The sequence below is a fragment of the Lissotriton vulgaris genome, chromosome 4_1 (genome assembly GCF_964263255.1).
Source record: "Lissotriton vulgaris chromosome 4_1, aLisVul1.2, whole genome shotgun sequence".
Lineage (NCBI taxonomy): Eukaryota > Metazoa > Chordata > Amphibia > Caudata > Salamandridae > Lissotriton > Lissotriton vulgaris.
In genome coordinates, this window is record NC_141691.1 from 956,246,468 (window position 1) to 956,270,065 (window position 23,598).

Consider the following 23,598-nt stretch of genomic DNA (forward strand, 5'->3'; position numbering starts at 1 on the left):
CAGGGAGGATCTTGGGGTGCACACTGGATACTTCCTAGAGGAAAACGTTGGGTCGGTGGCATCGGCACAGACGATATGTGAGGCATATAAAGTGGTTATTAAAGGGTATGCCCTGTCATTAAAAGTGAAATATATTGCAAAACGACGTGAGCTTCTGGGACAGCTAGAGGAAGCCCTTCGGGAGCTTGAGGCGGCACACGCGCTCCGCCCTTCGGAGGAGGCACTTCATTGCCTGACGCTCAAAAAGGAGGAATACAACCTTAAGGCACGGGAACATATGTTGGCTAAACAGGTAGCTACTCAACATAGGCTATATGAGCTTGGAGCTAGGGCAGGAAAGACTCTTGCGTGGTTGGAGAGGAAGGAGCAGGGTGCACGGTGGGTGCCCCGATGAACGATGCCAAGTGGTGCGGTTCTTTACCGTCCCGGCGAAATAGCGGGGCGTTTGCAGACTACTTCCAATCAGTGTATTCACCCTCAACGACGTATACAGCGGAGGATTCGCATCAATTACTGGCAGACAGTGACGTACCGACTCTCTCAGACATAGATGGGGAGCTATTGGACGCGGATCTATCGGATGAGGAGATTCGAAAGGCCATCGGCCAAATTAAGTCTGGGAAGGCGATGAGGCCCAAAGGTACCCCGGTGGAGTTTCTCAAGGCTGTGGCCTCCCAAATGGTCCCGCACCTGCGGGAAATGTATCAGGAAAGCTGGGAGAAAGGGATTCTACCGCCTGACCAGTAGCTAACCAGTATCGTGGTAATTCACAAAGCCGGTAGGCCGGTGAATGATTGTCGTTCATATAGGCCGATCTCCTTGATCAATGGTGCAGTATAGAAGGTCAGAATTCCAGTCCCCACGCTCTCATGTAATTACTATACGAGCACCTGAAGCCTTACTACACCCAATTCTGAAGCTAATATAGAGTGGCAGGCAGCTGTATATAGTTATTAAATCCAAAATACAGCAATTTTACAATATAGGTGACAATCCCTTATCATCCCCACACACATTGATCCGGACGAAGACCTGCTGAATATATGGGAAAAAGAATTGATAACCAGCTCAATGAAGCTGATGGATATTTCAGTAGAGAATGCAGACAGAAAAATGACTAGACTCCAAGCGGAGATTGCTGTATTAGAGGGTGAGATTATGGCTCTCAATCTACCTGAGGCCACCAGTAAGAACTTTAAGATCTTGAAGACAGTGGTGAAAGGACATCAAATGATATTAAGCAAAGGAAGGATCGCAAACTCAAAAGGGACAAACTGAACTATAATAGCAGGAGAGTCTTTACATTCTCAAAAATATATGACCATTTGGTTCATTATGACACAGACAAACAAGCATGTGAGCCCATCTCTACTAGCTCAAGTTGCAACTCACTAAGAGTGGCTCTCACTAGTGGAAATGAAAGTGAGGGTGAGGAAAATACATCAGCAAGACAGGCATATTCTTGGGGAACTCATCCTTATTACAAGAAGTGAAAATCATATCAAGAGAGGCAACAGAGAACAAATAAGGAGGACAGAAAACACAAGAAAACCAGGAGGGGCAAGAGGGGAAGTAGCACAAGGAGACAGACTAGGAATGAAAACCAGATCGGAGTAAGGTGGAGGATGTAAATCTATTCGAAAAGACACTTACAGATGACATGATTTCCTCATTTAAGAAGGGGATGTCCACAATATAAAGGGGATCTATGTGATATGAAAATAGATCTATTTAAGTTTATTAGACAATTGAAACTGAAGAACATTTTCACACTGCATCCACAAGAGAATAAAAATGTTCCTTTTCCGGCAACCAGTGTGGTGTTGAGTGTGTTAACAAGAAAAGATATCCACAACACCATGACAATGCTCTCAATTACAGACGTAGAGGAAGATCCTGTCACAGTAGATAAGGTACTTGAACATCTAGATATTCAAGCTGACAGGACAATCACAAGAGGCCTTAAAACAAAATCACGTAGGTCTCCCAACCTAGCAAGTGGTAACAATATAGAGATCTTTCAACAGTTAGTAAACAGAGATTTAGACAGATACACTGCTAAACTTCACTTACAGATGAAAAACGGAAGGACAAGCTGACCCCCAAAGAACATCACACTCTTAAAACTTCTTCAAGAAGACAAAGATCTAATAATCAAGGAAGCAGACAAAAGGGGGAATATTGTAGTGATGAACACACTAGACTACGAACAAGAGATCTACTCTAAACTATATGAAACCCAGTGTTACGAGAGAATACCACACAACCCAATATTTGCACTTATCACTACTGTGAATAAGAGATTGAAGGAATGGCATGACAATTGTCTATTGGATAATGAGGAATATATATATCTTAAAGTGGACCGCCCCAGATACCCCTGCTACTATACACTAACAAAGAATGATAAGGACCTCCCCTTTCCACCAGGGAGGCCTATCGTATCTGGCGTTGGGGGCTCAACTGAAAGGTTGTCACAATTTGTGGATATCTACCTACAGCCACTAGTAGTAAACCTACCATCCCACATTAAGGGCCCCAGACATATACTCAACTTACTGGGGGATATAGCTAGGGAACCTGGAATGACAATAGTGACACTAGATGTGGTATCACTGTACACCAGTATTCAAAATGAGTAGGGTATCAAAGCATTACGCCACTTTCTGGTTAGGAGACCAGCTAGTCTATGGGAACACACGGAGATGTTACTGGCCATGACAGAATGAATACTGAACTATTTCAGAGGAAAGCCATTATTTAGAAACTATCCCATCGTATTGCACTTCATGATTGAGAGGCCCCACTCTGATACCTGTCTCTGATGCCATAATGTTCCCTAATGTATATAGGTCTAAACACAGAACTGCTTTAAGACAAACGGTACAAGAGGCCTCCTGAGTGATTCAACTTATGGAGGACTTTTATTTTATTTTTACATCTACACAGGATACAGTTAAGATAATGATCACTTTAAATTGAGAGAATTAGTGACCTTCACCATGACATGATATACATGTCAAACAATTTGCCACACCTTGCTTTCCATTACTCATGCGCTCTATAGTGGATATACGGTTGGATTTTCTGCATCCACGTGATCTTTTTATTAAATGAATATAATGATTGATTTATTATAACCCAGTATAAACATGACAAGTTTTTTGGCATGGGTTTCCACGTCACGAAAGATCACTATTATACACCTTGAGTTGGAGATTATTTTGAGCACTCTAATTGTAGTAAGAGCATGCACTGTAACTCCAAGTTGTACCATGTTTTATGATACCCAATTACAACACTAGTATTTGTATTACTTTTAGCCCTGAGGAAGTCGTAGGGGTATTCCCCCAAACGACGAAACACATGTTGACTAAGGCTAAAAGAAGAGGATCAAATAAAACACTACGCCTGAAGACAACAAATTGACCTTTTGTGTTCTGTATACTCTGACTGTATACTAGGCGGTACTTGTACTTGTACCATGCTGTTATTAATTTGAAAAGCATGTGCTTCATACTTCCAAATTGTATTCACCAATCTTAGATTGGTATTCAAAGAGTAGGGTGTATCTTCCCGATATTGAATGCACCTCTAGAATAACATCCAGTCCCAACACTCATGTAATTACTATATGAGCACCTGAAGCCTTACTACACCCAATTTTTAAGCTATTATTTAAAAATCTAATGGCCAACCCTACACTTTCAGGGCTGTAATCTTTGAACCAGTAAAGGTTGCCTCTTCTATCGTCCTCCTTATGCCTTCCAATTTCAACGTTGGCCTTAAGCACATTTTTCAAAACATATGAAGTTAAACATAAACAAAGTACATGCTCCAGAGTTACTTCCACCCCACTGCAGATTCTACACACACGTGATGAGTCACTCGTTCTACTACATTTGCCCTTAAATTGCTTAAATGGTAAATATGATATTCTAAGGTGCAGGAATGACTTTTTTGTTGCAGGGTTCATGTTCATGGTAAACCTTTCCATGGTATATTTGCAATTATTATATGTAATAGACTTTACTACGTCAACCATAAAACTTGATGTTTTAATACCATTGTTTATCAACTGTTATCTTTCCTCACTTTTCTTAGTAACTAAAGCATTTAAGGCTGGCAATTTATACCTGAAGATAAGATTCTTAATCGTGTATGCCTTTACAATACCTTGTCTTCCTAGTTGAGACGCTACTTCTGCCACATAACGCTTAAGTGCATTTTTTTGGTGCTTTTAGGTAATCAATGAAGTAATTCACATAAGGAATGCTCACTAGTGCATCAAAAGTCATGAGGCAACCTCTAGTCTTATTGTGCACTGCGGAGTTGACTCATGCAGGAAATGTAGCTTCCTAATGCGTGCCATAAATATAGTTCCAGCCCTGCTTATTGAGGACTGAGGCCATCCTGTAGAGTCGCACAGTACCAGAGGAACTCATTTTGTTTGTACCGCCATAATAGTAGGACGGGGGCCCATGGCACTACTGCCATAATTAGTCACCCAACCCGCCCCAGATTGACGAGAAATCGTAAGTCTGAGGCAGTGCCAAAAACATATGCATCCCCAGGGGAGGCGTAAGGGAGGCACAGCGAGGGGAAATATCTTTATTTCTCCTCGTTTTTCATCTTTCTATGTGTGCTGCAGAATCATAGAGAGAGGAGAAAGCCTCTTGTGATTGTTTTTGTGCAGGAATCATTCCTGCAATGCTGGCACCCTTGCACCATGGTGCAAAGGTGCCTGCATTGGTGCACGGCAGCCATTGTGCGCCGGCGCAGGGGTAATGGACAGGAATGTGCTGTATCTAACAGATACAGCGCATTTCTGCCCTTTTCTTTTGCCTTAGGGCAGCGCAGCAACAAGGCCCATAATGAGGCCCAAAAGATTTAATACCCGCTATTATTTTCAGGGCTTACTTGTTCACTTGGGCCAGTTGGAAGTCCCAGTTCAAACAACTGTCAATAATCATTCCCAGGTAGGTATTCTACTTAACTAATTCAATTCTATCCATTCCAATGTACCAGGTGAATTTCGGGTTATGACATCCAAACGACATGACCTTAGGTATTAAACTTATGCAGTTTGGTCAACTGATGCTGTAGACCCTTTTGCATCCTTGATAAAAATCACAATATCATCTGAATACGCCAAATATGTCACTTTGTTATTGCAAATTTGGGAGTGTCTTCCAGAGAATAATTCAGGGTTTCCATTAAATCTAAGAAATATAGAATAAATAAGGACGGAGTCAGGATACATCCTTGTTTAAGACTGTTAATAGAATATATTTTAGGGGCCACTCCCTTGCCATCTGATAATTAAACTCTGAGCCATGCTTTGCTGTACAATCCAATTATTAATTTCAATAAGATGAGATCAATCCCCCATGCTACCAGCTTGTTCCACAATTTCAGTCTATTTACTTTATCAAAGGATGTTGTATAGTCTATGGAAAAGGCAAATTATTTACCCCCTTTTGTTGCTCGGGTCTTCTTAATCAGTGTAGTTAGGGTTATTATATGACCTCTTGTTTAGCAATTCGGACCAAAGCTTGTTTGGTGAAATGAAATACGGTTATGCAGTATGGCCCAATTACTAAGATGATGTAGCAGATGCGTGGCAAATAGTTTCCCATCCGAATCAAGCAAGGCAATTAGCCTATAATGCTTCGGGGAATCTCCTGGACATTTCTTGAATACAGGCTGACTGATGGATCTTTTCCAGGACAGAGGGACTTTACCAATATAAATTACTGTAATTATAACAGAAGGTAAGGCACTCCAGCTATTTGGACTCAATTTTACAAGGGCAATAGAAAGACCATTTGGGCCGGGTGCTCATGAGTTGTTTGCTTGCTTTATAAGGGTTACTATTTCCATACTGGAGATCTGGTATTTTCTATATGGTCCTTCAAAACTGGACCATATGAAGGATTCCTCATGGTATAGCTTTGATAAATACATTTTCAATTTTTGATAAGGGATAATATGATCTCCCTCTAATTTATAGGAATGTGTTCCAGAGCTCACCAGTACTCAAAACCATTTGGTGTTTTTTGTTGAAACTGCTGCTTGGAGATCAACCCAGAGAAGTTCCTGATTTTTTTTTTTAATATTGGAGATTTCCTTTTTTAACTTTCTTTTATGTTTTTTTACTGCACATTCCAGAGACGAGGGTGATTCAGTTTTGATGAGATGCCTAATTTTTTATCGATGCACTCTTTCGCATCAAAACATTTCTAAGTCAACGCAATTACCTTATTTTGCAAGACAAGCTTGAACACCTTTGCCGCCAGTGCATTAAATACGTCTATGAGTATCTGCTGGCAAGTAGAAATGTCCCTTAGTAACCCTGATAAGTTTTCATCATATACTTTCCTATTATCAGTATAAGAGTCTGGTCCCACAGATCTAGCAATTTCTTTTTCAAGCCTACATTCCATTCAATTCTAGTTCCCCCTTAACCAATAATTCCCTGCTAGTCGTAGACCAGAGGCCTCCTACCTATTCTGTAGTAAGAACTACTTGTGTTCAATGGATATCAACTAGAGCTACTAATATTATTAGAGATGCAGTAGTAACTACATTTAACAAGAATATATTAGTGGCCACCATATGCAAGATTAGTAGCAGTGATAACCTCCGTGCTTTAGGGACTGTTGCCAGAAGTAATGTAAAAAATGCTTTGCCAATGTGGAATTCCTCTATATGATAATACATAACAGCCACAGCTGAAGTGCCTCTAGTTCCATGTTAATATTATTAGTAATAGTGTCCCCAACATTGTTTGATATTTATCAGCTTTAAATATATTTTGGGTCTCCAGCCGTTTTTTTCCAAACATTAGTTTATGAGATCTGAAAATACTCACATTTTTGTTTCAAATGTATGCTTTTCAATTTTGGTAAACATATTCATTCACCCAAGCAAAAGCTTCTAATTTAAATAATTGTGTTAAACACAAGAGAGCTACTTACATGTAGCTGGAAAGCTACTACTAGCACACAAGCTACTAGTTGGAGAAGCCTGTTGCAGACTGATCAGCTGTAAGTTTGAGATGAAGGTCAATATGCTGAGGAATATGATCGCTTTCTGGACTGGGGATCATATAAATGTCCTTCATTAGCTTAAAGGCAGAGCAATGTATAAGAGAATAGTCAATGAAATATTTTCTCCCACTAGGAACAAACATTGTTTGAGAGGGTTGGTCCTATATAAATCTGCCCTTTACATGATGTAAGCCAAGATCAAGAAAAAAGGCACTTACTAATTTACTGCACCAGTTGGTCTTTGGCTGTGCAAAAATGAGATGGGGGACCGTGTGAGGTTTGTCAGGAAAATCTGCTTCAAGGTCCATTTTTATAATATATTGATATGTCCCAAAAAAATCCTCTCTTAAAAATAATGGTGTGTTTTTTCTTGTGCCACCAGATGTCCCATTTGGAACAAAGCATTCTGCCTGTCTTTAGTAAGAGATAGCAGTAAGAAGACAATAAGAATAAAAAAGAGGCGTTTAGTGTTCAACTTCACCCATATCGCGATTAGATGCTTAGGGTCTTATTTATGAGTCCTTTGCAACACTTTTTTGCTGCTGTTTCATCACTTTGTTGACACACTGGTGGCGTAAATAATGCCCCACTTGTCGCCATATTTACAAAGTGACGCGTCTAGGGAGATGCGTCACTTTGTAAACCCCTGTGGCACATTATACCTGCATCAGGTATAATGTATGCAGGATGGGCGTTTCCCTGAAAGAAAGCCTCATAGAAGTGGTACATTAAAATCTATCTGATTTTACTGTACCACTTCTAGGACATCACTGCATCAAAACCTTACGCCTGCCTCATAGCAGGCATAAGGGTGATGCAGTGCAATAGGTATAGGCCTCCTCGACGTATTGCTGGAGTTGCCTCATGCTTATGACACAACTCCAGCAATGCGTGCGTTTTGCGCTGACAGATACATCAGGATCTCTGACGCATCTGTCAGACCTGTGACATGGAGCACCATACAGTAAATACGGCGCATCCATGGTGTTGCAAGGAGGGCGCAGTGAAAAGTGTCACTTCACTGTTTTATCGCAACACTTTTCACGAATGAGGGCCATCATTTTTAGGATCAAAGCATAATTTGCCCAATCCACAGATGATTGAAGGAAAATTAAAAGCCCTTCCCTTGTTCTTCCCATATGTCCTTTATGTGCCGAAATATTACAATTAATGTAAATCTAAAAAATAATGGTTGTATTATTCCAAGTTTCTTGAAGACATATTATATATTATGAGTTAAGAAAGTCTTTGAGGTTTGTATTACTCTCCTTAAGCTGGCGCTTCAGGCCTGCAATATTCCAGGACCAAACCTTCAAGCAGGCCTGACCGTTTTCTGACCATTTATTGCTACAATCAGGAGAATCCTGCTCTCTGTTTCTTCTCATTTCCTTTTATTTTTAAATGAGGACAATTAAAAAAATGTTATGGGTGCAATCATGATTCCCCACTTTGATAAGGTCTTGCAGTTTTCTAGAATAGAGTTTATAGATCAATTCAATGAACCATGCTGTTCTGGTAAATACCCATTTGGAGATCTCATCCGATAAAAATCGAATGCTAAGTAAATGGTCACAGTGGATAGAATCCAGTCCATTCAGGTGGCGCAAAATCCTCAATATGATCTGCCTGTTTAGTATATCAAACGGTCCTTCTGAACTATAGTTAGGCACAAAATATTTGATAGGAGAATTCCTGCTCTGGATGAGTCACTCCATCAAATGATATAAGAGATGTTTTCCTAACTTGGAGTCCAAGAGACAATTCGGGTTGCTTTGCTAAGTTAACAGGATTAATGATGCCACTCATAGAAGCTTGATCTTCAATCTGAGTATTTGCTTTGCCTGAAGTGTCTTGAGATCCCTTACAATTTGGATCCTCTTTGAGTCATCCCTGCTGCCGAAGGGAGTTCATGATCTCTGAAATACTCACTGAACTTTTCAATAGTATTGGCTTCTCTCCTCGGGCTACGACCTAGAGTACCATCTCCTAGGGATCAGTCTTTCCATGCTCCCCAATAATCTCAATTCTGGGACTGCTTAATTCAAAGACTGTATTTTGAGGGTTCCTTGGATATACTTGATGATGTGACCTCATTCCAATATATTCTGCCTCTTCCTGATTTGAGCCTGATCCCTCTACCATGCAAGTATGGAAGGTCTGTTTAATTTATGAGCGGGACCTTAGAGAAAAACTTGAATTAGGCTGTATTTCATTAATATTTCTGATGTTAGTGACCAGTTTATTTTGAGGGTCATGCTCAGTAGTTTGCCTGTTATCTGGGGAGTATATGTTTGTACTAGTACCATTAATTTGGCCCTCCATCCTAGAGATGACATATCGTCAGAGACTGCGTGTAAAAAAGATGTTTAAATCATTTGCATAATTTCTTTAGACTCTTCTTACTAAGGTATGGTTGAAAACATTCTTCGTTCTTGTTGTTCCTTCAGGCTGAGCCTTATTGTGCTCCTGATTTATTAATGAGCGGTACATATTTTGAGGAGAAATACTTGTCCCCAAGGGGGTTGCTTATTCGTGGACAATCTTGCATACACCGGTCCCATTATCCATTTGCTCCTGAGCTTTTGGAGAGAGCCCTCAGTGGTCTAATTTGTAATTAGCAAATTAGCAGTATCCTTAAAATATATGTTTGAGGGAGCTAGGATGGCCAGGTCTGAGATTAAGGTTTCAACTTGAATTGGTAGAAGTTGTAATAGGTCTGCAATAATATCCACACGCAGTGATTGCTGTAACTGTGTCAGCACTAATGCCATGAGTATTCTAACTTCTGGACAACAGATGGAATTATCTTTATCCATATCTAGCTTCTTGGCTACCTCTTTTCGAAGAATTGTCTGATTTTCTATTTAGCTGATTGTCCAATCAGAGTATTTGGGATTTTCGTTGTTTTCGTGTTACTTATAGTGTCCAATGCTAACAGGAGTGGATAGGTGCGGGGGACACCTTTGTCCTGCTCCTCTTGCTGTGAACTAGAGGTAGTTTTTTCGTCTGTCATTACTGATGGAATACCTTCTGAGAGGAGACCGGAATGCTACTCCTCTGCAGTCAAAATTGCATAAATGTTGCATTGTCCAAATCGAAGTTTCATTTGTTTTAAAAAGTTCTGGGTCATTCATCATAACTCCAAATCCAGCCCTGAATTAATATTAGTGTCATTTGAAGAAACTCTGGATGAGTTCAAGAGGTAGACTGAGCTATCTGATTGGCCATAAATGGAATCCGTATCCAAGTCCAAATCTGAGTGTGCATGATTTAATACGCTACTTGGAGCATTCATTTGCGCAGTTACTATTTGCAAATGGTTTTGAAAAGAAGGTGAATCCATATTGTTTACGGTTGTCTGTCTGATGTGACTGACAAATGGAGGGACGGGTTTACTGGCTCAAAGCATATCTTGATCGATTGCTGTTTCAGTTTCCCGCCCTTAGTTTTCAAACTAAATTTGTAGCTTATAGCACTTCCAGTTCCATTTTTAATCCCAGACTCAGAGCTATTTGTCCTCTTGCATGGCCCCATTTGACTTGAATCCGCCATTGTCATTTGTGTTCTTGGTTTCATTATGACAGAACCACTTGTTATGGCAAATTAATGTCACAATTATGTATACATAGTTGAAATGAGCGAAGCCAAGGGAAGTAGTAGCCAGTACAGGCGTTTCCTTCAGGCAAATAATGGTAGATAAAAAGTTTCACTAATGTTCATTCCCACAAATGTCAGTATCACATAAATGTCAGATCAGTATCAGATGACACTTAGCTCCTCACCCTATAAAATAATTAACCTATTGATCTGAGAAAAGAATTCAATGTTCATCACAGTTGATTTGTATGTCGTCAAATAAGGAGATTTATTCCAATTTTCAACCACATTATAAAGCCTTCCGTTTATATAGACACGTATAATCACAGAATCCATATGTGGAATTTAATAAGATGTGCGATTACAGCCAATATCGGTTTCGTGACACAGTTGCATCTTCAGAGAAAATGATTGCGAACAATGGTACCCTTCAATACACAAATGCTTACAAGCAAATTCAGCAACCTCAAACAATAATACGATTGTGTTGAAAATCATGCAATATATATATCCTCAAGTACGGATAAAGTGCCCCATGACCAAGGAATAACCTCACCATATACCTTGTAACCACCACCACCACCCACAGAAACCTGAAGTTGAGGTTGATTATGTAGAGATGTAAAAGTGCATTCAAGGTAACCCTAATTGCAGAAAGGTAATCACCAAGCATAATGTCACCTTAGCCGAGATCCAGGTGTTCAGATTTTCCAAGTTAATACTAAGTAAACTGTAAAGTAAACAGCCATTGTCGTTTAGCTTGTCGGTTGATTAGAGCTAACCCACCTGCTTCATCTTATGTCACCTATTGCTCTCCCCTGCTCTTTAGGCCCCTTCCCATCCTCTTGGGGATTCAGGCATGATGGTCAATCAATCAGGATTTATAAAGCATGGCGAATCACCCAATAGGGTATCCAGATGCTTGCAGGTCCCGCTGGTTTATTCGAACTGCCAGGTCGTGAGGGTCATTTGGAATTCCGGAAGTGAAGTCGCTGTTCCAGAGTTGCATGGGGAGGCTGTTCCAGGTATTTGCTGCGATGTGGGAGAAGGGGCATCCTCCACTTCTGCTTCAGCAGATTCAGGGAGTATGGGCAACTGAAAGGGAGGCGGAGCGTTGTCTTATCGATGGTTATTGGAAGTTCAGGTGGTGGTTTGTGTAGGTGGGTCCTTGGTTGTGTAGAGCCTTGTGTGTGTGGGTCAGAAGCTTGAATTGGCATCTCTTCTGTACGGGGAGCCAGTGGAGTTGTCTGAGGTGGGGTGTGATGTGGGTTCGTTGGGGAAAGCAGAGGATGAGTCTGGCTGTGGCGTTCTGTATGGTCTGGAGTCTCTGTAGGAAGTGTACAATGATTCCTATGTAAAGGCCATAGCTGTAGTCCAGTCAGCTGGTAATGAGGGCCTGTGCGACAGTGCATCTTGTGTGTAGGAGTAGTCATTTGAAGATCTTACATTGCATACACATAGTGAGGAAGCAAGCAGGGGAGACGGCGTTGATCTGCGATATGAAAAGTGGTTCGGCATGAACATTGTGAACACTGATGCCAATGGCCAACAACAAGACAAGGGGAGAAGTTCTAGAATGGATAGAAATGTGCAATGGAGAACAGGAGAAAAAGCTCCTTCGTCCATTGATGAGCCTTTATTTTTTACCTGGATTCATGAATCCTCTGAATTTACAAATCTGTGGATGATCTGCAAATTAACACTTCAGATATCTGTAAAAATTTAACTCTTAAAGCCCATACTGGAACCCTTTTTAAATGTCAAAGTCTGGTAAACTACTGAACAAATTTAGACCAAAGCAAGTAAAGGCACTTCATGAAGTAAAATTCTTTGACATGCCAAGTTTGATGTAATCCCGTTCAACCGTTATTTCTTTATCACTTTTTTTTTAAACTTTATTTTTGGTCATTTTGCAGCTACAATACAATAAGACAACACAATCAGCATGTTTGTAACACATTCCAACCAAAGAAGTTCTGTATGGTACACTGTGGGCAAGAGTGCATGTCCCTCTCAGAGCAATGCATGGATAAGAAATAGCAGTAATAAGAACACACCCGATTCATCCCCTCAAAGATATACATCTCAGTATGAAACAAGGCAATATCGTACGTTACAGAGTCCTCGCTACAAATCATGTGTAATCCTACATAATTAGACAATATCGACACCATCAGTCAAACAGTATAGCACATCTCACATGATATCTGAAACACACTCAACCCCAATCTTGCGTGTGTATAACTTCCACTGTCTCCGCCTCCGCTTGTATATCCTCATCCACAGTAGTATTTCCCTGTTGCAAGATATAGACCTGCAATGGCCCCCATATGTCCTTGGGCCTCGAGGACATGGGCTGCGTTTTGGCATATATTCCAACTTGGTCTTGGCAATATATCATGTCCTGTAGCCATTCTTTAAATTTTGGGGCCCTTCCCCTTCCACATCTGCATGCAAGTCGCCGCTTGGCCAGCAAGTGCGACATCTAAGCACTTTCTATTACCTTTAGGTATGTGTGAAGTGTATCCAAGCAGGAAGATTACTGGATCTATATCGAAGGTCAAATTTAACATTGTCTCCAGAGCGCAATGGATTTGCTCCCAATAGTGCCACACCTGTGGGCATTCCCATGACAAATGAAAAAAAAACAGCGCCTGGTCGCCTACATCTCTCACAACAGTCTGAATCAACTCATTTAAATCTATTTTTCTTGGCAGGAGTATAATACATCCTATGCAAAAATTTATAGTGAATAATCTTGAAGCGATAGCTCAAGGTTATACATCCCGTAGCTGCACAACAGTATTCCCACTGCTCATCAGTGAGGTCTTGCCCTAAATCAACACTCCAATGCCCCCTGGCATTTCCCGCCACCTCTGAAATGTGCGTGCGATAGCTGCTGTATAGTCTCGAAACCAAGTTTGTACCGTCAGTGCTGCACAATAAGACATTCAGCGGAGGGACCACCTCTGGTTCACGTGGGTATTCTGGGAGGAGTTGCTTCATACCTTCCCGCAAGCGTATATAGTAAAATATATCTAGGGGTGTGGCAGCAGTATCACCAAAAAATTGCTCCTTGATACGGAACATCCCTTCGAGAAACAGATCTCCCCAAAGTGCTATGTGAAGACGTTTGCACATGTTTTGGAAGCCAGTTTCTTGTATCACATTAACTCTAGGGTGATAGGTCAGGGGCAATCGAGGCGCATATAACATAGGGATCTGCAATTTACGCAGTAGTCTCTGCCATGCATCTATAGTACAAGATACCGTGGTAGGTGGTGTCTAAAGGACTGTTGCCGGTCCATGAACAATACCACTGAGTGGCAATGGTCGTGCAATCCAGTCCTCCACCGCTATCTGCGGCATAAATCGAGTAGGCGTAACCCAGTGATAAACGTAGTGTGCCTGTGCACTAAGATAGTAAGCCTCCATGTCTGGGACATCAAAGCCCCCTTTGTCATAAGGCTGGGTCAGGACAGTCCACTTAAGCCTCGGCTGGCATCCACCCCATACTAGTCTAATCAGTTCCGTTTGCAGGGTCTTAAAAAAAGACGCTCCCGGCTGATAGGGTACATTGAGGAAGAAGTATAAAAAACTAGGCAATACGACCATTTTAATAAGCGAGACTCATTATGGCCGTACCATAATTATTATTTCTTTATCACTTGAACATTTCTTTACAACATTTGCCACAATGAGAAGAACCCAAAGCAAACATACTTTGTTTTTTGTAAAGTATGTGGATTAACAAAAACTTTAAAAATACTGCTTTCAATATTATACCAACTGCTAAAAGTACTTTTTAAAGTAAACATATCTATTAATTGAAGCACGAAAGCCTGCTAAAAGCTTCAGAAAACTTGACTGAAATATTTTACAGGTTGTTAACAATACTATTCCATAGCAGCCATTGATTAAAACTTAGCCTTAAATAGGCCTGAGCGGAGATCTCCGCTCCGTTCTGAAAAACTTCGCTCGGACACAGAACTCTGCGAACTCCCCCAGGCCTATTAAAAATGTATATAGAATGATTAAATTGTACGCAGTGGTGGAGTTACTCCCGAGGGCCAAGGCCCTACACTCTATACTAAGTCCAGAGCCCTGAGGGTACTTTCATGGAATGTTGCAGGGATCCTCAACAAAGTACAAACTGAAGAATGGGATTCTCTGATAAATAATAACGAGATCTGCCTCTTTCAAGAGACATGGGCGAGGGAACCGGTCCACAAGACTGGCTATGCTGTGTTTGAAATCCCTGCTACCTGGAATGGAAGGGGAAGGCCTTCGGGTGGTCTGGCGGTGTGGATAGCATCTCACACTGGGTGTGTAGCGGAAAGTATAGCCACGCTTTCCCATGATATCCAGTGTGTTCTGCTAACCTGGACAGGCGCCCCGAAGTTGGCAATTGTAAATGTTTATTCCCGCCCAGTAGGACCTACGGCGGAGTCTACTACATTAGAAGACCTTGCATCTTTTTTGAGTCAGCTGCCGACAGACTATAAGGTGATCTTGGGTGGCGATCTCAACTGTCATTTTGAACCCTTAGAGGGCTTGAGGGAAGGGGCCCTCATGGCAGAAGACGATTACTGGGGTATACCACCGTGCCAATCCCCTCATCCCAGAGCCTGGACGCCACTTGCGGTTCAAATCATGTCGCTAACTCTCAACTATGCGCTGAGAGCTTGCAATGGCCGCACACCCTCAGACTCCCCTTCAAAATGCACATTTAATAGACCAAACCAGGAGTCAAGACTGGACTACATATTTGTTGATACCAGTCTGTGGCCAAAGGTTGAGGACTTTATTATAATCCCCCGCACTGACAGTGATCATAACGCCCTCTCACTCACCTTGCACTATCTTCCTGAGCCCATCGGACTTTCCTCCCCGGGGAAAGGAGATGAACGGGGAAACCTTGTATTAGCATCTAACAGGCGTAGGGTGAGATGGCAGAAATTCTCCAAGTCGGAGGAAAATATTGGGAAAATTTACAGCCTTGTTCTCCCAAGATTTGAGGCCTTGGAAGAAGTAATTAGTCGCTCCAGTGCTCAGGACCTATCCAAAACCTTACCCTCTATACACGAGGACTTAGTGGGAACTCTGGGAGAGGTCCTCTATCCAGAGGTACCCAAACCCAAGCATAAAACCAGAACTTCCACTTGGTACAACTCGGACTGCAGAAAGGCTAAATCCGATCTTATTGCTGCAGTCAAAGAGGGTGCCCCCCGTAATAGGGTGTCTGCCTTGCGACAATTCTACAAGGTCATTATGGCCCGCGCAAGGTCAGACTGGGATTGGGATAGATGGCATGATCTCTCAGCAGCATTAATAGCCAAGGACACCAGAAGATTTTGGTCCATAGTCTCCACTGGCTCAGGGGAACCCAAAGCTGCGGTCGAACCCAACATAGCTGCACATATATGGGAAGACCATTTTGGGAAACTTTACGCTGATGATATAGAAAATACTGATGCCACCATTGCAACACTCCTATCCCTCCCTGGGGATACTCTGGAGTTCACGCTAGGGGAAGTGGCCAGTGCAATAGATGGCCTAGCAATGGGCAAGGCCCCCGGCCTTGACAAACTACCCGGTGACCTCTTTAGGTCCCATCCAGACATTTGGGCGCCTTATCTTCTCATCCTTTTCAACTCAATAGCATGTGGAATGGCGATCCCCCGCACTTGGCTGGGGGCAGAGATAGTGCCCATCTTCAAGAAGGGCTGTCCTCTGCTCCCATCCAACTACAGGCCGATCAGCCTGATAGATGTCCCCCAGAAGATTTTTTCGCGACTTTTACTGGACCAACTCATGGATTGGATGGAGGAAAATGAAATTTTAAGTCCTCTCCAGGCTGGCTTCAGGAAAAATACGTCCACCATGGACCAAATCTTCCGCCTTGTTCTCCTTTATTGGAAAACAGTGACCATCGAGGGCGGGAGATTATACATGGTGTTCGTAGACCTGAGGTCAGCCTTTGACCTTGTACCACGGAAAAAACTTTGGGAGGTCCTAAGGGAGATGGGAGTCCCCATTAACCTACTCCAGGCAATCATAAGACTCCATCAGGGCAATTTTGCCCAGGTACGTTGTGGGCGGGGTGGTGCTTTGACTCAAAGGTTCCCTATTTCCCGGGGGGTCAGGCAGGGGTGCGTACTTGCCCCAACTCTTTTTTGCCTTTATATGAACAGTGTCATCTCGCATCTAGCCAATGTTGGAGACAACGACGCCCCGGTTTTGGCAGGCAGGAGGGTACCGGCAATTATGTTTGCGGACGATACCCTCCTGCTTTCCAAATCGCCCATGGGTATTCAGAGAACCTTGGATGGCTTTGATCTCTTTTGTAGGCAGTTTGGCCTCGAGATCAACGCCGGGAAGACAAAGTATATGATCTTTAACCCCTCCTCCACAACTAGACCCAACCCGTCCCTAAACTCCACGGTTTTAGAGAGGGTCAAAACATTCCAATACCTGGGCGTAACCCTCCAAGAGAACCTTGCATGGGGTCCACAGATTGCAAGTTCGCGAATAAGGCTATCTCAACTGTCTGGGGCTATCCTGAGGATCACCAACACCTCAACATATAAACCTTTAGCCCCCGCAGTTGAGATGTACAAAACCCAAGCAAAACCTGCTGCACTATACGGCAGCGAACTCTGGGGACACCAAGCTGTAAATGAGTTGGTACGCGTTGAGAATAATTTTATGAGGCGCCTCCTGGCCCTTCCAGCTGCAACTCCCTTGCTTCCCCTACGTCTTGACATGGGCTTATCATCCATCAGGGAGGATGCCGAACTTAACCCCATAAGATTCTGGCATAGACTTTGGTCAACCAAGGAGCTTAACCATTACAGGAGTGATCTTGTGCATGTTATGAACCAAAATGTCAATGACAAGATCCCCTGGCTGACTTTTGTCAAAAAAGAACTGTTCCGGCTAGGCTTAAATGAATTGTGGTTGGCCCCCGAAACTGGTTGTATCAAGGTCCCTCGGAAAAGTCTAGTGAAAGCCTGCAGGCAACAAAATCTTGAGACCCAATTAACTGCACCCAGCACTGGCATTTTAACCCACTGTTTTACCCAATCCAAAAATACCTATAAATTTGAATCTTTTTTGGATTTTATCTACCCGGTAACTGCAAGGAAGCTTTTTTTACAGTGGCGGTTCGGAACCCTCCCCCTTAAATCCTTTACGAGTAAATGGACAAATGGAGGGGACAAACTATGCCCTGGTTGCAATTCCTGTGATGAGGAGGAAATCCATGTCCTGTTTTTCTGCCCCACCTATAGGTCTCCAAGGAAGTATTGGTTGGTGCCTTTATGCAGAAACATGGCAATAAGAAACTGTTCAACTTCCTACAGAATTTTGAAATCTGATTCCTCACCTCACATTGTTTTTGCAGTCTCTAAATATCTGTTCGCCATGTGGCGTATTAGGTCCAAGTTGATTAAGGCTTTACCAACATAGGATGATAGTTCCGCCTACTGTCTTAAACCAAATTTTAGCCCCCTACGGCAAAGTTTTTACATCATGTTAGTTTAAAACTTAATCTATATAATTGTGATGTATCTTTTTTACTCATTTTTATCTCATTTAACCTTTACTTCCAAACTTGTACCCATTTGTATATCATGTACCAAATGTTGATTTAAATGTTGTATGTCTTTTTATGCATCTTTTATGGTCTTAATGACCGAAATAAAGATTTTTGGATTGGATTGGATTGGATTAAATGTATATTAATTGTGAACCACCGCATAAGGGAACCAAGAGGTATGTCTTAGGGGCGCTATATGGAATGTTAACCTATACACCTGTTTAAAAGTATACTGATAATTAGTATAAAATCAATACTACTTTTTCTGATACATACCATGTTTAGTAAACTCACATGTAAGCCATGCATCAAAAATATTCTTGTAATGATACCAACATTTCAGGGGTTCAGAGGTGACATTGATCACATCCTGAACAAGAAGTTGACTCCTTAGGCAACCCTTAGCCCACAAACACTATCTTGTGTGGCAATGAGTGGTGAGGGAAAACGGCAAGTAGAGGACTCTACCCAATATAAATAGGGTCTCAGAACCCTTTCTACGTTCTAATTCTGCTCATGCCTTTTTAACCGCGGAAAGCTGGGGTAGCAAGGACAGTGTCAGGGTTATAGAGTTACCAAAGGGTAATCAGAGCATCAGCTGTTACGGCTGGCTACTTCTAACTGATGTCCATGTTCACAAAACAATTAAAGTTACTTTGTGGGGTGGTTACCTAACCTATATGCCTAGTGGCACTTGGATAGCTAGAAATGTATATCACGTGTGGCTGGTATTTATGTGCAACCTTCATGTTTCAGTCAGAGTACTGTTATTCCCATTCGGCTTATCACTTTTATGGGGCTATTTAAAACAGTATGATTATGTTGTGTGACAGAAACAGTTGTTATGTGTCAGCAGTGCCATAAAACAACTACTAAAGCAGAGTGTGTTACAACATTTGTTATTAGAATCTTGTGAGTCTCCTCTAAGTTAAATAGAAAATTATTAATGAAGTTATCAAATGAGTGTAGAAAACCTTTAAAATATTATAACTTCTGTTTAAAATACATATTCCTAGAACAAACTATTTGCAATCAAGATTAAGATGGAGGAGGGATCGCTGACCAGTTAGTAGTTTTAGAATAGGGCCACATACAACAGACCATGACACAGTAGAAACATGAACTTCATTTACTAAGGAAGCCCTGAATTTGAACGTATTTTGTGTATGTTTGTGTACAGGGCACAACAATCGCCCGGAAGGATGCTCTTGGTGTAGCAGATTTAGATGATACGGTGTGCCTTGTTCAATAGAGCACGAACATCGATTATTCTCCCTGTCTTAGATAGTGGTGCCAATGGGCTGGAAAGACATTCTGCTGTGTCTGGGTCACATTTATTTCAGATAGCCCATAATACTGACTAGGTATGTAGGTAGTTACCAGGTTGTCACTGTGGCTCCTCTTTGGCATCTTCTTCCCAGTGATATATTTCAGCACTTTGTCCTTAAATACCTGTAAGGAAAGGCATGAAGTGCAAATTAAAGCCTCCACTTCATTACATTACAATTCCAAAGACAATTCTACCTTGGGCAGACCATGCTTTTTTCACCGTGCTTCCCACCCTATGGAGATAGCCTTTCTAACATGGTGCTCAGACAGTTTAAAAGTAAATACCTGCTTACAATTAGTACTAACTTGAATAAGATGTGTAAGTGTATCAGGTAAATGTGGTTTAATAAAAAACTGCATTTGTCTCACCGCAATGCCAACCATGACAAAAACCATCTCACAAAAATGATATCAATTACATTAAAACATTGCCAGAAAACATCAAGAACATGAATAGTAAAACATATCAATTTTTTTCCAACTTATAAATGTTTAGAGTTATGTGTTTTGGTTTGAATGGCATGGAGCATTCATTGTATGTTCAGGTGGGCGGGACCATTCTAGATTTAAGGATATACTCACAACAGAACAATAGGTTTCGCCTCCACAAGAGGTATTGCTTTGTCAATGTCTTTTAGCCATATTTTACAGCAGAATGGAGTGGAGTGGAGTGGCATGGCATAGAGTGGTGTGCAGTGATGTGGAGTGGAGGTGCTTGGCATAAAGTGGAGTGGAGTAAAGTGGCCTGGAGTGGTGTAGAGTGAAGAGGCTTAGAGTGAAGTGACATAGAGTGGAGTGGTGTAGATTGTCAAAGAGTGGAGTGCAGTGGAATTGCATGGAGTGGAGTGGAGTGGTATAGAATGGAGTGAACCGGTACAGAGTAGAGTGGATTAGAGCAAAGTGTCATGGAGTGGCTTAGAGTAGAGTGGTGTAGAGAGGAGTGGAGTGGCGTAGAGTAATGTGGCATAGATTAGGGTGGGTTGGAGTGGCATCGAACAGAGTGCCGTAGTGTGCAGTGAGGTAGAGTTAAGGTGGGGTGGAGGGAAGTGGGGTAGAGTAGTGTGGTGTAGAGTTGAGTGGCGTAGAGTAGAGTGGTATTGTGTGGAGAGGGGTAGAGTGGAAATGTGTGATGTGCAGTGCCATAGAGTTGAGTGGTGTAGCCTAGAGTGGCATTGTGTGGCATGAAGTAGTGTAGAGTAGAGTAGCATAGAGTAGCGTAGAGTAGAGTAGAGTGGCATGGAGTGGAGTAGAGTGGCATGGTGTGTCATACAGTGGAGTGGAATTGCATGGAGTGGAATAGAGTAAAGCGGGCTAGCGTAGAGTTCAATGGCATAGAGTGCAGTTGTGTAGGGTAGAGTTGTGCAGAGTAGAATAGAGTGACGTAGAGTGCAGTTGCGCAGAATGCAGTGGCACAGAGTAGAGTGGTGCAAAGTAGTTTACAGTGGAGCAGAGTGCAGTGGTGTAGAGTGCAGTGACATAGAGTGGTGCAGAGTACACAGGCATACTGTGCAGTGGTGTAGAGTAGAGTGGTACATAGTAGAGTGGCATAAAGCCCAGTGGCATAGAGTAGTGTGGTGTAAAGGACAGTGGCATAGAGAGCAGTGCCATACAGTGCAGTGCCTTAAAGTAGAGTGGTACAAAGCAGAGTAGAGGGGCATAGAGTGGTGCAGAGTACAATACAATGGCATACAGTACAGTGGTGTAGAATGCAGTGGGTGCAGAGTAGAGAGGTGCAGAGTGAATTGGCATAGACTAGAGTGGTGCAGAGTAGAGTGGAGTGGTGTAGAGTGCAGTGGCATAGAGTAGAGTAGTGAAGAGTAGATTAGCTTGGCGTAGAGTGCAGTTGTGCAGAGTAAAGTGGCGTAGAGTGCAGTGGCACAGAGTGGTGTAGAGTAGAATACCATGGAGTGAATTGGCTTGCAGTGCAGTGGTGTAGAGTGCATTGGAGTAGAGTGCAGTGGCGTAGAGTGCAATTTTGGAGTGAAGCGTGGTACTGAGTAAACTAGAGTGGCATAGGGTGCAGAGGCATAGTGTGCAGTGGTGCAGTGAAGAGTGGTGCAGAATAGAGTGCAGTGGTGTAAAGTGTAGCAGCATAGAGTAGAGTGGTGCAGAATAGAGTGCAGTAGCGCAGACTAGAGAGGTGCAGAGTAGAGTGCAGTGGTATATCGTGCAGTGGCATAGAATAGAGCAGAATGGTGTAAAGTGCATTGGTGGAGAGTGGTGCAGAGTAGAGCAGAGAGGTACAGGGAAGAGTAGAGTGGCGTAGAGTGCAGTGCCACAGAGAAGAGTGCTGCAGAGTACAGAAGAGTGACCTAGAGTGTAGTGACATAGAGTAAAGTGGTGCAGAGTAGCGCGCAGTGGCATAGAATGCGATGGCGTAGAGTGGTGCATACTCGAATAGAGTGCAGTGGAGTAGAATAGCGTGGTGTAGAATAGAGTGGCGGAGATTGCAGTTGAGTAGAGTGGTGCAGAGTGCAGTGGCATGGAGTACAATGGTTCAGAGTAGAGTCAAAAGGAGTGCAGTGGCAAGGAGTGGTGCACAGTAGAGTGCAGTGGCATAGAGTGCAATGGTGTAAAGAGCAGTGGCCTACAGTCGAGTGGTGCAGAGTAGAGTGCAGTGGCGTAGAGTGCACTTGTGAAGAGTACACAGTAAGGGAGGGGAAGGAAAGTAGGCATCATGAAAGGATGCCAGGTGGGAGGGGTTAGAAACTATATGGACGAGAATATGGGAGACGGACTGAAAACAGAAGCACTCCTATGGAGTGCTTGAACACAAAAAAAGTAGCTTGTACTTGATCCATGCTCCAGGGGAGGGCCAAACACAAGAAGAGGATGTGATGACCATATGGTTTGACAAATGGGAGTAAAGCAAATAAGAGCAACGCTGAAGCTAACCAATGGTAAGCTATGGGAAGGTTGTAAGCCTCCCGTGTGTAAACAAAAGTCTTGCAGAGACAGTGCATGCGCTTTCTAGACGAAACCTAAAAAAAAGTCTGTTGGTTTTCCATCCTTCATCGCCTCTTCAGAGACCCATTGATTCCCCCTTTTTTCAGACTTTTATATAGCACAAACTTGACCTAAAGGTATCAGTTATCAGAGTGCTTTACATGAGCACCAGTTGCTTCGCACAAGGAGACATACATTTGTATTATTATGTACGGGGATATTAAGTGATTTGCCCAGAGTCACAGGATGCTGTGCGTCGTTGCCAAGACTCAAACCCGGTTTCCCAGATTTGAGCGCGACCGCCCTAGCCATTAGACCACATCTTCTCCCCTTTTGAGTCCACACTTTGAGTTTAGTTACCACAAAAAGTGATAACAATCTTTTTTCTACTGTGTGCATCACTCACGACATCTATGTTACATACTTGTGCAGATTAAGGGTGTCTGGAAAAGTCCAACCTAACATACTGCTGACATACATGAAATGTACATATTGTTTAAAAGTGACATGATCTTTCTAAAAACGTAATGGGTAAAATGTCTGAAGTGCTGGGATCTGTTCATTTCCTACCACAGACATTGTTTACATGTATTTGAAGTAATGTTTGCTGTTTCTGATTTTTTATTATAATATCCTCTGGTTCAGTTATCTACGAAGGCATTATTTGGCACCCTTTGTGTTGTAGTTTCATTTCTAGAAGGGACAGTATTCCACCAGATCATTGTCTGATAAACACGGGGAGTCCCTGAAAAGAATCTGCCATAGTACTAAGTGGAGAACACAAATGATGGAGGTTACAACTTTATTGCATTGATTTAAGCAAAGTCAATCCCAATGCAAATAATAGCACCACGGTTTCTGATATAAAACGGTTGCAAAGACCAAACTGTACCGAGGCTAAAATCAGTATAGATTAGTGTTTCGACATGGATAAAACGTTGAACGCAAAATTAAGACATTCAATAAACAAGCAATATCACCATTCGATGAACCTTTAAACAGTAGAGGGTAGTCTCCTTTATTGTTCTCATGTTGGCAGCTCTAAAAGGAGAGTTTCAGATATGTTTTTCAGTA

At 42.3% G+C, this 23,598-nt stretch overlaps 1 protein-coding gene across 1 annotated transcript in view; it reads right to left on the bottom strand.

The window, feature by feature from the left end:
- LOC147722751 (acid-sensing ion channel 1C-like) overlaps window positions 1-23,598 on the bottom strand; it is a 657,309-nt gene that overhangs the window by 170,545 nt on the left and 463,166 nt on the right. The window contains exon 9 of the mRNA XM_086965218.1: window positions 19,630-19,701. Coding sequence (XP_086821344.1) covers window positions 19,630-19,701 — 72 coding nt within the window. The remainder of the gene's footprint in view (window positions 1-19,629; window positions 19,702-23,598) is intronic.